This window comes from Elaeis guineensis, chromosome 9 (assembly GCF_000442705.2).
Source record: "Elaeis guineensis isolate ETL-2024a chromosome 9, EG11, whole genome shotgun sequence".
Lineage (NCBI taxonomy): Eukaryota > Viridiplantae > Streptophyta > Magnoliopsida > Arecales > Arecaceae > Elaeis > Elaeis guineensis.
Genome location: NC_026001.2, coordinates 7,771,772 through 7,789,476, shown reverse-complemented (window position 1 = coordinate 7,789,476; position 17,705 = coordinate 7,771,772). Strand labels below are relative to the sequence as shown.

Here is a 17,705-nt window from a genome sequence, read left to right as displayed (position 1 = left end):
CCATTAACAATCACCGTACCAGCATCTTGCAGAAGAAGAAAGATAATGGTGGGATAGATCTTTCTCTCTATCTTCACTTTATATGTGTCTCCTAAATGGGATAGGTCCATCCTAGGAATATAGAGATTTTAATGCCCTAAGATTTCTTTATAGTAATGCTAATGGGTCCATTCGTCACAAAGCCTATTAACCAAATCAGGTCTATACCTATATCTACTACATTACATGACTAAGACAATAGGACTCAAAATAATAATATGATTACAGATAATCATAGGCTCTTTAATTATTCATTCAAATGACAACTTGGCCCATATTTTTATAACAAATCAGAATAAGAAATCAGTTATAAGAATTTCTAATAGTACTTGCATGAAATCTTGTTAACAAAATCCTCCTTGATCAGTTGTAGTATGTTTAAATCTCAGGCGATGGGGCGGTGCCATCACATAGCAAATGATCTTTACAAACTATGCATTAACTCTCCAAATGGTGCTATTACACGGTAGTGAATAGAAGGGTAGATTCTCAGGTGCTAGATGATTCTCTAGAGATCAGGTATCTGAAGCAATAAAATCGAAACCAAAAGATCATATACCAGAAATTTCAGGCTATTCAAGTGTCATTGCCATAGCTGCAATACTTTACACCAAAACTGATTTCTCTAATAGCAGGTTCTAATACAGACTAGAATTGCTATCAGAGAGACTTTGCCAATAAGACTAGAGTTGAATGAGATGGACTAAGAAGGAGGCATATAGAAGCGACATTTCAGCAAAGTCATTCTCAGGAAGACTAGTTTAGTCTGTTAAAACAAAATTAGTAGGCAAAAGATGAAGCAAAGTGAATAGAAGAAAGATCTTGACTGTATTTTGCAGCCACCAGAAGAGATGGTGAGAAGTCTGAGATCATATATTGTGGATGGTCTCAGAGTACTCAGAGAAATTCATTTGTTGTGTACAAGTCCTATTTCCCCCAACTTTCGAGTTCTTGCTGTGCAGGAAAGGAGCTGGAGAGCTAATCTAATGTGCATGTGAAGAAACCATCTTCAGTTAGAAGTTTGCAGCAAGTTCCTTAGGAAGTGTGCCACTTGGTGGATCTTTTTTCAAAAAAAAAAAAAAAAGAAAAAATGGAGGTATCTTACAATACATTTATTTTATTTTTTTTCCTCTACCATCAACACTATACATGATAAGCATTTGAAACAAGCACACCAGACAGGCAAAAAGCTTGGGCTTATCTTTTTTTTTTTTTTTTGACAGAAACTGGAGATAGCAGGATGCTATCCCTTTTTATTGCTGGTAAAAAAATCGAAGTCACAATTCTAAGAGAAGCAAAATATAGCAACTACATTAAATATAGAAAGAAGAAAAAAAAAATAAAGAGAAGATTATCTATAATTTATTGTAATTGTAGCTAAAGATTCTAGCTTCATCAAGAATCTCCTATGGTTGTCTTCATTCTTCAAAGAATAGAGATATTTCTAGTCATAAAAATTTTGAAGAATGTTTTGCAAAACAGAGAAAACAGAGCCTTTCTCCTCAAAAATACCCGATTATTCTTTTTCCTCCAAACTTTCCAACATACCGTAGCTAATAATAGATCACCTACTTTGCTCTCAAGTTTATTCTTATTTTTCTTCTTCGAGTAGTCCACATGTCAAGGAACGAAGAAGATTTATTTCTTAAATTCAGTTGCAATTTTATAGTTGTCTACAAACTTCTTGTAAGAGAACATCTAAACAATAAGTGGGTGCCCAACTCCAAACTCGAGCCATATAGTATATACCTAAAGCTGATATTCAAATCTTTTCTTGCAAGGAATTCCCATGTATGCAGCTTATTTCTCGTTACCAACCATAAGAAAACTTTTACTTTTTCATGCGTTCGCACTTTTTAAAAAATTTTAAGAAGGGACATTTAAGACCACCACAATTAAGAAACTTATAGAAGGAGAAATTATTTTGTGTAAGCTTTCAAATTGATATATCCACAATACAAGATGGCCTAAGAGAGACAAAAATGAATAGCAACGAAGACAAATGAATCTTTTGAAGAACAGTCAATGGCCTTTGAACAAGTGCTTAAAAAAATCAAACAAGTGCTTAGAAAAACAGAAATTTATCTAGACCATAAGCATTTCATAATCAGGCTCCAATTACTTGATGAAATTTGAGATTTTGTTCACAAACACTCATCAACAGTGGTCTAATTTGTTGGGATGGCTAAGGCATGTGCACTATCAAGCATTCATCATAAAAATAACACCAGTGTAGAATTCCAAGGAATCCATTATTCACCATGTTGCTTGTGCCTAGAAAAAATTTGCTCTACTCTAAATGGGCTAGAGGAAATTGGCAAACTGTCAGTCTCCATTTAATCAGAGCATGAAGTAAGCATAATGATACCACACCACCCAAATAGAATAAGGATCTAAATGACTTGGCCTTAAGTTCCCCCACTGTATGTTAGTGCCCGGTTATGTTTGTACTACTCTGCATATGGATTGCCGGATCACTTCTCTAACGGCGCGTCTAAAATTGCAAACTTCTGTTCAGGATACCCCAAAAAAAATAAAATAAAATAAAATTCTCATCCATAGCTCGGTAACTTTACCGCCTGTTAGGCCCCTAATGTCAAGCGATGTATCTTGGACCGTTGGGTGAATATAGATGACATCACAGCCGTTCTTCCCTTCTCTTTCCCTCTTCCGAGCCCGAACCCCGCTCGCCGGAGCCATGACCAAGCGGCGGCGGGTAAAACCTCGGCAGCCGCTGCCGGCCTCTACTCCTTCTCCTCCTCCGCCGCCTACACCACCAAAGAAAAACCCGATCGCTAACCCTAATCCTAAGCCCGCAGCCTTCCGGACCAAAACCCGGCGGTCCCTCGCCCCCTCTCTCCTCCCTTCCGCAGCCGCCGGCGAATGGAAGACCCTTCCCATCCCCCGCTCCGAGTTCTCCCTCCTCCTCACCCTTCCCACTGGCCAGACCTTCCGGTGGCGGCGGACCGCTGCCGACTGCTTTACCGGCGTCGTTGGGTCCCACCTCCTCTCCCTCAAGCACCTCGAAGGCGACCCCGCCGGCCACGTCGCCTTCCTTCTCCACTGCCCCTCCTCCACCTCCGCTGCCGCCCGCTCCGCCCTCGCGGACTACCTCAATCTCGGCGTCTCTCTCGCTGACCTCTGGGAAGGCTTCGCCCAGGCCGATACCCGCTTTGCCGAGCTTGCCCGGCGGTTCGGCGGTGGCGCTCGCGTCCTACGGCAGGACCCGGTGGAGTGCGTCTTCCAGTTCCTCTGCTCCTCAAATAACAACATTGGGAGGATCGAGAGGATGGTCGGCGTGCTTTCATCGTTCGGGAGTATCTCGGGACTGTCGGTGGGTTCGACTTCCATGAGTTCCCGTCGCTCGACAGGCTGTCCCTCGTCTCGGAACAGGAGCTCCGCGAGGCTGGCTTTGGTTACAGGTTTATTTTCTTTCACTTCCTCACTTTAATCCTTAACTGCGGTAATTAATTGCAAATTTATAGTTTTCGGAAGAAAAACAAAGCACATTAGTTTCAGAAATTTGATGAACAGATGAAAATTGATGGAAGGGCATTTGCATTGTTTTCTTGGTAGCTCATGGAATTCAGAATATTAATGTTATGATGATTGAATCCCAAGTGGGGTGCATAGAGTTGAAGGGCGAAAAACATTTTGAATAGAAATATGGAATGTTGATATCAAATTGTTCTTGGTTGGTGGCTGTTTCGTGGATCTAATTCCGCTTTGCTTGGTTGCTGGCTTTGGAGAGGTTGGTGACTTTGCATATTTTATTTAAGATGATTAGAAACAGTTATTAGCTAGGAAGAAGAGAGATGTTATTCTGGGATGGAGGAAAGATTGTATGGAATAACCATTTTATTCTGATCAATGATAGAATGGTTGCTGACTCTATCAATAGGAGGGTGAATAATCTGATACATTAATGAAGTTCAGATTTCACCTAATAAAACTGAGTTTGCTGCTAGTGGAAACTTTACTTATTGTCACATCTGCCTGGAACATAAACACAACAGGATGCCATATATGCCTGTAAATTTCCCATATAACACTTCTTCTTCCCAAGCAAGTTAGAACTTGTTACTCAAATCATGCAACCACATATGACTGGCTCGGGATGCAAGGAGAATTTGATGGTTGTTTCGTCTCTGACCAATAATTAATTAATATCTAACTAAATAATTCTTTGTCAAAACTATCTTGAGAAATTTTCCATTGTTGGTCTCCACCAATCGGATGAATTCTGTCTATCAGGTGCTATTGTGGGGTGAAGTATGCTTTCTTTTCTTGTTCTCCTAAAACTTTTCACTTAAGGTTTTCTTTCCTGTTTTTGTACACTTTCACTTACTTCTCTCATTAGCTATCTGGAGAGACTTGAGAGGAGTGTTTTACTGAAGAAGAGGGTAGACTTGCATAGGTGCTTCTCACAAAATTGGGCTAAAAAAAAGGAACTAAGTATGAGTATCTATCTCTTCAAATACTATCCTGAAAAATAAATGCTACCGCAAGGAAAAAGGAGGATTAATCTATCTACAGTTTTCATATTATAGGATATCACAGTTACCAGAATGCCCTTAGGTAATGTCTGCTGGTTTAACATTGGTGGAGCCAAAGTATCCTGGCTGGCAGTTTCCAATATAGTTAGATGAAACCCATGCTTTAAATTATATTTTCACACATGTAAGCCTCCAAATATCACATGGCAATTGTTTTCTTCTCCTCTTAGGAATATCAGCCTCTCTGGAAATTATCTAAAATAAGATCCAGCTGTCTTTGCTTGAATTTTATGTCCATCATGGAATTCTTTTGTTCATACATATAGCAAGCGTTCCACCTTTTTCATCAAGTTGAATCTGACATCGAGAACCAGAGAAATGTCTTGTTAATGGAAATCTTGTGAATGAATGTTGAAAAATTATGGTTTGTGGACACTCCAACTCATAGGATGGGAAGCAATGGTAGACTTTTGTTATTCTGTTAAAATGAGAATTTCAAGCATTCTTGATTTTTAATGTTTTTTGTAAATATTTGTTTTGTCAGGCTCTGCATTGATAAGCTGATCTTACCTCAGCTATTAGTATTCTAATGAGGGAATGTTGAGGGGCTGTTATGCACATTAGGGTGAATCATTGAAAGCAAACTATCAAACTATCATTACTTGGAGTTGGTCCAATCTAAAGATAATTCCATTACTTTTACAGACTTCATTAGTTTTTCTGCTTCAGGTCAAATTGCCATTTGTATGTATGTTTCTTAATCCTTTTTTACTATTTTTTGTACTAGTTGATGGCTTAATTCTTGTTAGAGCAGGGCAAAGTACATAGTTGGTACAGTCAAGGCTTTGCAGGCGAAGCCTGGTGGAGGCACTGAATGGCTTGCTTCTCTTCGTGGCTTGGAGCTTCATGAGGTAATTGATGCCCTTTGTACTTTGCCTGGAGTTGGACCAAAGGTTGCTGCCTGTATTGCACTTTTTTCCCTTGATCAGCACCATGCCATTCCTGTTGATACTCATGTGTGGCAGGTAAGGGTTCTCTGCCTTCACATTTTCGATTAAACACCTCAAAAGTAAAATCTTGAATATACACAACCTATGTTCCACCACTAAATCTCTTTGATCTGGAATAGGTGCTGAACCTCCGCATTTAGTTCAGTTCTCAGCTCAGCATGGCATAAACTAGATGATTGGCAGTGTTTTAAAAGGCTATTGTATTATGCAGGCAATCAAGAGACTGCATGGTGCATATACAGTTACTATTTTTTAAAAATATAATATATTTTATGCAATAATGAGAATAATAATTATAGTAATATTCTCTGGATGGATAAACAATAATATTACTAACACTAACAACTAAGAATTAGTGCTTACTGCTAAGTACCTAATATCTAATAACAATTATAACATGATAGCATTTTGACATTGTTAAGACCTATGTCATGCCCATCTGAAACCTGCATCAGATCTAACTACTATCTTAAACCTGCTTCACCAGCATAGGCTTGCATAAGAGTTGCTATATATGTGGTTCTAGAATATAGCAGTAAGCATGCTGTATGTGTGCCACAAAATGCTAAGTGGATTTTTGGTCCACAATGCGGTACGACCATCTATAGCAACCACAAATAGATAATGCAGTGCAGTTAATGGACAGCACGTGCATTTGCAGGCTTGTATGCAGAAATATGCATCTCATTTTAAATGACTGATGATTGGTCCTATGAGTCTTGTGCTATAGGGATTCGATCACAAAGTAATCTTGATTGATCTTATAATAAATATGACCGATAAATTGAGTTTCTTATTAACTGTTATGTATGTAAATTTTGGAAATATTGGTGTATATAATGTTTGAATCCAAATTAACACGGGCTGTGGTGAACCAAGATATCAATGCAGTTCTTTTATTCTAAGAATGAAACAGATAGTTAGATTCCCCATGTGCATTCTAATTTCAAAAATACTTGGGTGTCTTAGTTCTTTTGCCATGGAAAAAAATACAAATGAAATCAGATTCCTAAAAGTATTTTAAAGCCTGTTGTCTTTAAGCGGCTCATGCATTCAGGTTTTCTCAGGTTCCATGTGATACATCAGACCTGTTATCGCAGTAGCTTGTCTATACATATATAAAGAAATTATTGTTGCTTTGCTAGTGTACAACTGGCACTGTCTAACATGCATGTCTTTTGTCTTCATAAATTTTGCTGAGTTCTCGAATTATATGGTATCTGCCAGTATATGGTCTGCTTGGCTTGAAAATAGCTTTTAGTGTGTTGCAGCCTTGTTTTCGGTTAATTAAAGCATGCATTGCATCCATTGAAAACTAAATTTATGTTGTTAGCTCCATGGCAGTCATGGAGTGATGCACTTGTATAAGTGGTTTGCAGCCTGACATTGGGAATGCTTGCTATTGCCTTACTATTGCTGCATATGTTTAGATTGCAGTGCAATATCTCATGCCAGAGCTTGCAGGCATGAGCCTCACGCCGAAGCTTAGCAATCGTGTGGCTGAGGCATTTGTGGCCAGATTTGGGAAATATGCTGGTTGGGCACAAAATGTGCTCTTCATAGGTGAACTATCATCACAGAAGGCCCTCAGGCCATCAGATGTTACTGTCAGCAGCCAGCCAAGGTCTGCTAAGAGAAAACACAAGAAAAACAAAGTGGCTACAGACATATCCTCTCAGGTTGGATAAACATGCATGTAGGGTCATCCGCTTGCAATTATTTAATTTCTAGCTGGTTGGTTTGACATACATGGGTCATTAGTTTTTGTAAACCATGAGATCTGTGTGTGAATGGATGACCCTTTCTTGGGAGGGTAGAAGAGTTTTCCTCATGATCTGGCATAGCTTGCGAAGTTATGACATGGCAGATTTCATTAAAATGTTGTGGCAGAAGGACCCAGATGTGCTGATAACTTGTAATCATGGCCCCTGGCAGAAACTTTCCTTATTACGGCATGCAATGATACCTGATTCAATGGAGGATCGTATTGTCATATGTAGCTGCTGAAAGTTTCAGAATCATTATTCCTCAGATACCTCTTCCTTTTTCCTTGCTCACTGTATTCTGTAAGCTGGAAACCATTACTGATTCATTTAATCTAGTGATTTGTTTCTGCTATGAGAAAGATTGCGGACTACTTTGTTGTTCTCCCTCTTCTCAACTTTTTCAAAAATGAAAAATATATTGAAATTCTGAAACTGCGACAAAAAAATTGTATTACGGTGCATCTGAGGGTTTGGACATGAAGTAATAGGTATACATTGGCAGAGATAAGCTCCTTGCTCAATCCAATGTTAGGGATGCAACCGAGCTTAATTAGATATCTAGAAACTTGAATTTAACTCGATTCAAAATATTTAGATTTGAAATTTGACTAGAAATTGATTGGATCTTAATAATTCAAATTCGAGTTCAGCTCAATTGAGAAAGAAGAAAAAAAAATACTTGAGATCGATTTAATTAAAATATTAATTTAATTATACTCAAACCCACATTCAAATTTTGACCTATTAATATAATATATATATATATATATAATAATATTATTAAAATATATATAAATTTTAATAGCTTCTTGAGTTATTCGAGTTTGATTTGAAAAATTATTCATTTTATTTGAACTCAATAATGATGAACTTGAGTTGAATCAAGCAGCTCTACTTGTTCTCACCTCTATCCACTGCAAAAAGTTCTGCCAGCAGATTTATGTGCTTGCTGTGGCTGCATTCAGCTGCAGAATGCATAGCTCAGATATCCAGTGTATACTGCAAAATATTGCAGGATAATCTTCTTCCGGCTCTGTATAAGCCGGCTATTGATTTTTAAAACGGTGCTGCGGAGCAGGAAGGGGAGCGGTGCAGCGAAGCGTTCATGCCTGGATCAATGAACGAATTCAGCCAGCTTGACCAGATTGGCCACATTTTTAACTTGTAGATCTTTTCGTCCTACTGCCAAATAGCCTCTGATTCATAGCGCTCCCTTTTTCCCAAGAGAGCACGACTTGGATTTTTTCCCCCCAAAGACAAGTGGTGTCATGCCTCCTTCTGGGAGGAAAACATGATTGCAGAATCAAGGCCTGGCTCGAACTCTTAGATATTGCATGTTCCAAGGGAGAGGAAAAGAACAAAGACTAAAACCTGTAATATTTCGAAAATTACAGCAAGAAATGATACAACTTCACTATGCAAAGGCTCTAACGTAATCCGTACAGCTCAGTATTGGAACCCCCATCCCAAAACCACCTGTTTTAACCGATATTTGAATTATTTCCTGATGAGGATCTCAACAAATGATGATTTGAAGTGTTTGGCATACCAGAACTGAACATAACATTTGGAGAGGATGCAGAAGGAGATGGGAGGATTGCTGGGAGAGTCGAGCGGAGTCCAAAACCAGATGGCTGTGGTCGTTGCATAAAGGACATCTGAGGATGCCCGGGCAGATTCTTGCCAAATTCTGATGAGACGTTTGCCTGCCCAGCTGAGGCTGGTATGGTTGGTTGTGCTGCGGTCGTATTCATACCAGCAGCAGCTGCAGCTGGTAGAGTAGTTCCTGCTTGTGCAAACTGGGTTGACATCATCCGAACACGCTCCATCAAAAGCCTCTGTCTTGCCCTCTCCACCTGTTCACATTCCTTCAGCAGAATGGTTTCCACCTCTGCGAACTGTTTCAGCTTCCACTCCAACCTCTTTAACTGCATAAAGATATAATGGCAACACCAAAAACCTGGACTCATCCAAACATGACCAATCCTATGGCAGAACTTCTACATGCATTAAATAAAAACTGGTGATCAAATCTACAATGATCCGGGAGACTAACAATTACAAATTAAACTATGGAAGAAGGTGGGGTGGGAGCTGTGATGAAACACTGGTACTCAGAAGAAACCAGAAAGGCCACAGAGAATAAGTGAAAACTGGTGGAAGTCAGTCGTGCTGAGCAACCAGGGCTATGGCGGGGTATGCCTTGATCTGATGAGGAGATGGTTGAATCAAACGCTATTCCTAATTGCAAATCTGATGATGGTATTCTAATTGGGAATGAAGGTGACGATGAGGAGATTCTAGAACATAGGATGACAGGTCAGAGGTTCTTTATTAATCTCTATATTAACCTTGATATCAACCTATGTCAGTTACATTTAAAATAGTCTATTCATGTTAGCCTTTCCAAGTGGATCTATCAAATACCATCATTTATGATGCAGATCTAGAAGTAGGGTTAGGGGCTTGAATGGCCAAGAAGGCAAGAATCTAATAACAAAATAAAATCCCCTAAGAACTCCATCAGGAACACCAAGAAAAAGATGCAGTTCTTTTGAGGGTGGAGAAAAGAAAATCAGTTGTCATCAATCAATTGCAAGTAGAAAATTATTAGGTCAGTTTCCAGCCACATCTTCTTTCAACATAGTAGTTTAAAGTATCTCCTAAGACTTCAGTTCATCTCTGACAGATATTAGCTGTAATAAACCCTAGGATATATCCCAAAGAAATTTAATAAATGACACTATAATAGCCAAAGATAGCACACCACATGGTAACAACAAATTAGCTTGAACACAGACCTGGTGATTTATGATAATGGCAGCCAGTCTCTGAATTTCACGCTCTTCTTGATCCCCAAATAGTTTTGCCTTCACTGCTGCTGCAGACAGACCACCCTTGGCAGCTAGTTTTACACGTTCAGAAGAAAAAGGAGAAGGAGCCTTTTTTTTAGCATATGGCACCGGATCTTCAGGAGATTCATCTGGATTGATAAATGGAATGTTTAAGAAAAACAATATAGTGTGAAAATGAATAAACAGAAAAGGAATAAAATAATTTACCCTTTTGGCGGCCAAAGTTTGCATGTGCTCCATGAGCACCAAGTTCAGAATGCATGCTCTCAGAACTCAACCTTCAAACGTGAAGCAAAAGTCTGATATTATTTGTTTGCAACTCAAGTGGATGGAAGTTTGTATTACAGAAATCATCAAATAAAGTTAGGTCCATACACAAAACATGGCATTGGCAAGACTTTGCAACCGAGGTAATTCTTAAGCCCAAGTGTCAGCAAGTTAAACATGAATGCCGTTGCAAAGAAACATTATATGGAAATAGTTGTTCATCATGTACTTATCCAATCACTAGTACAAGCTCAATATTCTAACCTGTGGCCTCTTTAGTCAAGACAGATAATGCTGCACTAGCACAGGCTGCAGCAACTCTTGGTCCAATTGCCGAGGTCAAAAATGCAACCTAGAAACTTCTCCAGACAGTTAGACAGCAAAATAATTAAATGACACAAGGACCTCATACTTCAGTAAAATGCCAAAAGAACTATAAGCATAACCATAACCATGATCCTTGGAGATCAATTGAGCAATATGCAAATCTCGTTCTGAACTATTTGAGATGTGTTATGAATTCTTACTCGCCCAAAGTTTCTAACCACGAGAAAAGCTACTAGAACCAACCCGACAGGATTAGTTAAAGATATTAAGCAGCACAGAATCCCAAAAATGCAGACTGTGAGAGAGTATTTAGTAAAAGACATTGTGTTGCACTTACTGGTCCCTGTGCTAGGGATAGCAAAATCGACCCGACCCGATGGGTATGCACTCTACCCAAATCCAGTCAAACCCGAAAAATAGGATTTGATCGGGTTTGGATTCGAATTTAGGTAAAACCTGAAAACTATAGCACAGGTATGGGTAGGGCATGGTAGTGCTGTTTTCTACCCAAATTCGAATCCGAATCCGACTCGAACCTACGGGTATGGGTAATACCGGAACCCATACCTGAATATATATATTTATAATTTTGTTTTGGTAATTTGTTTTGGTTGATAATATGCATAAAATTATTTTGGTTATTTATATGTTTTATGTTGAATTGTAATTCTATTTCTATGTTTGATTTCTATAAATCTGGACTTATAAATTATGTTGTATGTTGAATTGATAATTTTGTTTTGATTGATAATATGCACAAAATTATTTTGGTTGTTTATTTTTTTTGGATATGGGATAGGTATGGGGCGGATATGGGTTAGGAATAGGAAAATGGGTTATCCGTGGGTATCTCTGAACCTATTGGGTAAGGGGATGGATATCTCTTTTCTTATCCGATCGGATATTGGGTAGAGTTTGGGTATAGGGTATTAAGTTCGGGTTTGGGGATGGGTAGTACAATACCCGACCCAAATCCTACCCATAGCCATCCCTACCCTGTGCCCATACAACTCCAACCTAGTGCACAGCGAATCAGCCACACTTAACCTTCAATAAAATTATTGTTTATATTACAGGAACCTCTCTAACAGAAAATCAACATATTTGGTTCTACATCACTGGAAAACCTGAAGAGCATTGGGTTAAGACATGCGACATTGGTACCAGCAAAACCATCCAAAATACACTTGTTGCCAAGGATGATAACTGATATATCTCAAGATTGTATCAAGCTACAATGTTCATTATCATTTTTAAAATCTTAAAAAAAAAAAAAAACAGAGCATTCATAATCTGCTTTTTTTCCAACATTTTTGGATATCTCATTTAATTCAAATTACACTGTACAACAAATCCCAGCACTTATTGGTCTGTGTAGATTTTTTGCTTCAGGTGGATATGTTACATCTTGTTACATACCTAAAAACCATGACCGGTATAATTAACTCCTATTGATTAAACATTAGGGTGATATGTCATCATTTAGAGTTGTATAAGGAGAGCAGGTTAAGAAGCAATACAGAGTTTCTTTGATTTCTTGATTTTAGATGCTTTTGACAGGATTGCTTCTTTTTTTTTATTTTTTTTTGTTATTTAAGGCTATGAGATTATTGGCACGGTCTGTGTTGCAGGGAAACACATGTTATTTTAAGATGTGGATATTGCTGCATGGATGCATCCATTGTCCATGCATATATATGTGTGTAGCTTTGCCTGTATGGTGTGGATTATGGAAGAATATAACCATCAATCTAGACTAAATGCACATTACACTTCCATTGCCTCATGAACATCCAGTGCACTATCAGAATTTAAAGCAGCAATCATATTCCGAACAAATTTGTGTTTTCAAGATAGGCAAAAGAGATTTAACTATAAACCTGTTATCACCATGAACCAAAGCAAAGGCAATTAAATCAAGCATACTAGTCAGATTTGTGTCTTAGCTTCATGTGAAAGAAGTAAATCCATGCAGATTCACGTAGCTACTTACCAGCGACATAACTGGATTTGCAGAATCAGCAAACGGAATCTGGTCGCCTGAATTTAATTCTTGAAGGCGAATGAATAAGAAAACACTCAGAACAGGAAAATTAAAGAACAACAATATAAAAAAGCAGCACAGAAAAACAAATGCTGAACTTATTGAAGGGCCAATGGACTGTGTAGAATTACCTGTGGTATCACAAATAGAATCTGAACATGGCAATCCAGTCTCATGTGGCAATCCAGGCTCATGCCCTTTCAAAGAATCAGATTCAACAGACATGTGTGATAGCTCAATATTTTCTAGTAGACCATGCTCCATTGGAAGACAAACAAAGTGAAGAATACATTGTGCTTTTGACTTGGTGCCCACATGCTCTGCAATTTCGTTCCAGTTATCATGATATTTCTCCAAGGCCTCTAGCAGCAGCAACGTCTCCTGATCAGTCCAGCTATCCCCATCAAGATCAGGTGTATCTTTCTTGGAGTCCACTCTCAGAAAATCTAAACTTGAGTGACCAGTAACAAATTTTGCATCATGGAAGCAGTCTGAGCAAAGCATTACATCAGCCTGTTGAATTACAATAAAAAACGAAGACTACTCATGAAGTATCATAAATTTGATGACCACGATGATGCATGAATATACCCATTTTACATCACAATGGAGGTATCTAGCATTGCCCGTTAAATTCTCCAAAATATGTCAAGAAAAGAAGCTAATATTATGAAAATTATGTAATTAGGCCAGGTTGCAAAACATGTAGTAGTATGATGCTTCAAGAATTTAATGGACCATTTTAATACGAGATTGCATACAAGTTACCATGAATCACATCATAAAACCTGGTAGGCACTAAAAACAAGAAGCTGGCATTATCTTTTTGCTGATTAGAAGATGGCGTAATCACAAGCACAAGAAACTTCAGATTTTCATGGCAAACCATTCTTTTTCTGATACAAGTCCATCAAAACTATCGTCTATAAAACTAGTTAGGCATTTGCAGAGTTCAGATATCAAAGCATAAATCCAGGAATCTTTTTGGCGGCTATCTTTCTTGAATACAAATATTTATAGGACCAATAAATGTAACATCACAGGAGTTCCAATCTCTGAGGAGCATTTTTCTAAGAAAATTGTGATTCCTTGACAGTCAACAACCCCATTTTACACTAAAGTGTAGTTAATTTTGCTGTTCCCAACATAGTTACACAGACGTAGGTGCTGAAAGCACGTATCATCACCATCATCATCCTCCAAACCAATACCATCAAAACGTGATTGGACATGGAGGAAATTTCTAAGTCAACAAGCCTTCATGAAAGGATTGAGCAGGTCATTATGAACGGTCATCAATGCAGAACCACCTGTATACAAATTGATGCCAAGTTTGCACCAGCTGCTAGAGCATGCCCTAATTCTGTAAATAGGGAGAAGGGTGTTTGGTTAGATCTGATAACCAGACATCTGCACCTTCTTTCTTCCATCTATTCCTTCTCTTTCCCTACCTTTTGATTCTTCAATTCTTTTATCAAAAGATGAAGTTAAAAAGCATTTCTACAGCAGACTGCCTAAGGGTGATGCAGCCTATCAGAAACTTGGAGCATAAACATGACTAATCCAGCTTTTCACTCCAACTCAGATCTGAGTTCTGATCTGAATTATTTCAAGTTTGCAGCCACCTATTCAGCAAGTAATGTAAATTCAGTCTTGCACCTGCTAACGTTCTTCCTGATTAAAAATATTTTTTTAAAAAAAAATCGGTGCATCAGTTCACTACAGATCTGACTCTTAGTTCAGGTAACAGAAAATCTAGCGTATGGCTGTATGGAACTCAAGGAAGGAGAAAGAAAATGAAAAATGAAGTAGAGTAGGAACAAAGAGAACAAGCAAGAGGAGAATATTTTTTTGAAAAAGAGGGACCCGCAGCCTACCCTTTTTCCTCAAATAAAAAATCCATACAATTTCTTCAAGATTCCCAATACCATCCTAACTCTTTAATTTAGAGAAAATAAATCCCAAACAACCAAAATGACCACCTAATAAATAGCTATATCTGGCCCCATCTTTAAGGGTCAATTTGAGTCCTTTTTTGGACTCATATACAGGAAATAAATCTGCCACTATATCTCTCTATTGATAGACATGACCAGCCACCTAATAGCAGATAAATATAAGTCTAAGTACAACACCAGAAAAATCCTAGACAAACAACCCAAAAACTATCACTGCAACATGGTTTGCCATACTACCCCATACAGTCCGATACTGAACCGCATACTATACCATACCGGTACCAAACCAGTATGGTGTCTTGTAGCATATCGACACTCAGAGCGCTATCTTCTACTGTACCAAACCGCATATCAACATGGTAACAGGATGGTACCGGCATGGGATCCAATACTGAAATGATAAACTTTGCTAAAAAGTATTGAATCTAGATATATCTAAACAGATCAATTTAGTTACATATACTTGCGTCCTAGTAAATCCTCTACACCATGGTTACTTACAACAATCATATGCAATATGTCCAGCTACCGCCCTTATACGTGAATTAACCCACTCCACGCTTTTTCCCAAACTGTTACGTATATAAAAGCCCATCTTGAGCTTTCTATGTGAGCATCATATTTCAAAGAGTGTATATCAAGCTACCACCCTTATAAGGGAACCAATGCAATCCATGCATTTTCCCAACTTTCTCTTATGGCACGGCATCCAAGTTCATCTTGAGCCTTCCAAGTAAGCTTCAAAGACCATATACTTCAGATTGAGGTACCTGGTGAGCAATCCCACCAACACCATTGTTTTCATTGATCATAACGTCATGTTGGGAGCATGGTCAATAATAACAAGCAACATATAGATAAGAAATGTAAGGCAGATGTCTAGTAACGATTGGAAGGACAGTTAAACGTGCATAAGATACTGACTTGGTGTAAACACATTCACTGGCAATATGAGGACCAAAGAAGAATCAAAAGGTAATAAGAAATGATCTGGAAATGGTTAGGATCAATGTCACCTGGACCAATGTCATGGGTGTCAAGTATCCATGTGTCCAGAACTGTCGGATATGGAATCTTTCAAAGGATCAGACACGGGGACACATTGATATTACATAGATGTGTACTTAAATATGTTTAAATATATGCATATAATATATAATTTGTTGGATCAATTGCATTACAACTTCATGGAATTCATAAATCATGTGCTAAATATTACATTAGATTTGAAAACTTCCAGGTATAGGTGCGAAAAATTGTTATGAAACCATGATATCATCTCGATTCATTGACTTGAAGCTTCAAGAAGTGTCATGTAGTATTTGGATGTGGAGTGTCCAAGTGACTGGACATGGCAAAAAACTTCTAAGGTGTCCAGGTAACAATGGTTCAGATGATAAATGCAGCTCCAACATAATGGGATAAGGCATACACTATTCCTACATTATTGTTACTTAAAAATAGAAGTTGGGTGGGGAAGGAGATGATCTATATATTCAAACTGAGTGTAGCATTAGATACTAATTGAAAAAATATCGCCCATGGGCAAAAGAGCATTATCAAGTGTGATGCTGTCATATTCAGGATCTTTTTTTTTTCCCCTGAGCATCTAACCTGGTCATCAGTATTTTATGTAAAATATGTGGTCAGAAAATCAAGAAATAAATTAAAATTTAGAAAGAGGATTATATAAGCATAATGCCCTGCAGTACAGCTTTGAACTGTGGAGTAAATCAGACCTCCTTCTGTGACTGATAGTGCAAATTGGGCAGAGGCCGAGAGCAGTAATTGCATGCATGTTCCCATAGCCGCACCCGGATTCTATTGTCCAAATCAGAAAGTCCAGAATCAGAATCCAGTGATGCAGAAGAAGACGAAGATGACAGCAAAGCGAAATCCTCCACCCTAAGACTACACTTTGGCCTATCAAACAACACCAGACTGTCAATGGATCTCAGAGGTCCAGTCTTTAGCTGAAGCTCCCCGGTACTTTCCTCATTTAGAAGAGAACCAGCCATTCTGAGCCCGCGATGCATTGACGAGGTGGCGAGGTAATTAATGATTCCGGAATGATCCAGGAACCGCACAATCCGGCTCAGATCGTAAAGCTCTTTGTTGGCAACAAGCCTCTGGCAATCAACAAAAGATAGCCTCTTTCCAGGATTCTCCCAGTACTTGAACACTATCTTGTTCCGTAGCGTCATGTACCTCTCTGGCGTGTGGTCGCTCGACTTCCCCGAGAAGAAGTGCGGTACCACTTGCCTCTCCAGCCGGTGCACCGTCATTGGCGAGAACCAGTCTGTACACCCCCAAGAAATCAACTTGAAGCATGCAATCAAATATTTTGAATGAAAGAAGAAAGAATGAGCAAAGAGGAGGCACCGACCAGCATGCATGGGGAGGACCATGTGTTGCTCCCTCCCAAGCCACTTCACGACGCCCTTCCCTTCCATGTGTGGCAGTGGAGTGCAGACATAGGCCGAGGGCTTGTCGAGATCGGGCGGCTGGAGCAATGAGGGGTTGTCCGGGAGGACAGTGGAGAGAGCCTGGAGCTGGCCGTGGGAGATGTTTTCAAGAAGGGGAGCGGCCCAAGGCCTCGAGCCGGCGGAAGCAGAGAAGGAGGAGGAGAGGGAGAGCTCGGCGGCGACGAGGTCGAGGACGGAGGAGTGGGGGCGATTGACGAACCGGCGGAGGACGGCGGGGAAGTCAGAGATGCGTTGGCCGGTGTCGGGGAGAACTTCGGCCTCACGGAGGTCGAGGACGGGGTCGGAGGACGGATTGTTGGCCTGGGAGTCATGGTCTTCATCCTCTTCTGCCACCTCCCTTGTAGCGGCCTCGTCTTCGTCGTCGTCGTCGTCGTCCTCGCCGTTGTCGTGGGGCTTCAGGCGCTTGGGATTACTGCATCGCTTCCTCTTACGCCATTTGAAGCGCGAATCTGCCATG

At 39.4% G+C, this 17,705-nt stretch overlaps 2 protein-coding genes across 2 annotated transcripts in view; one reads left to right on the top strand and one right to left on the bottom strand.

Moving 5' to 3' along the window:
* The first annotated feature begins 2,656 nt into the window (after nucleotides 1-2,656).
* On the top strand, nucleotides 2,657-7,663 carry LOC105051819 (N-glycosylase/DNA lyase OGG1). The gene is given in 4 exon segments (XM_010932439.4): nucleotides 2,657-3,353; nucleotides 3,356-3,461; nucleotides 5,350-5,560; nucleotides 6,976-7,663. Coding segments are annotated over 4 exon segments (1,257 nt in total). The 5' UTR covers nucleotides 2,657-2,671; the 3' UTR covers nucleotides 7,234-7,663.
* Nucleotides 7,664-8,655: 992 nt separating this feature from the next.
* The window catches only part of LOC105051820 (SWI/SNF complex subunit SWI3C homolog), a 9,352-nt gene continuing 302 nt past the window's right edge, over nucleotides 8,656-17,705 (bottom strand). The window contains exons 2-9 of the mRNA XM_073243637.1: nucleotides 17,149-17,697; nucleotides 16,502-17,061; nucleotides 12,936-13,317; nucleotides 12,754-12,812; nucleotides 10,700-10,785; nucleotides 10,374-10,447; nucleotides 10,113-10,294; nucleotides 8,656-9,239 (exon numbers count right to left, since the gene is read on the bottom strand). Coding sequence (XP_073099738.1) covers nucleotides 8,793-9,239; nucleotides 10,113-10,294; nucleotides 10,374-10,447; nucleotides 10,700-10,785; nucleotides 12,754-12,812; nucleotides 12,936-13,317; nucleotides 16,502-17,061; nucleotides 17,149-17,697 — 2,339 coding nt within the window. The 3' untranslated portion in view covers nucleotides 8,656-8,792. The remainder of the gene's footprint in view (nucleotides 9,240-10,112; nucleotides 10,295-10,373; nucleotides 10,448-10,699; nucleotides 10,786-12,753; nucleotides 12,813-12,935; nucleotides 13,318-16,501; nucleotides 17,062-17,148; nucleotides 17,698-17,705) is intronic.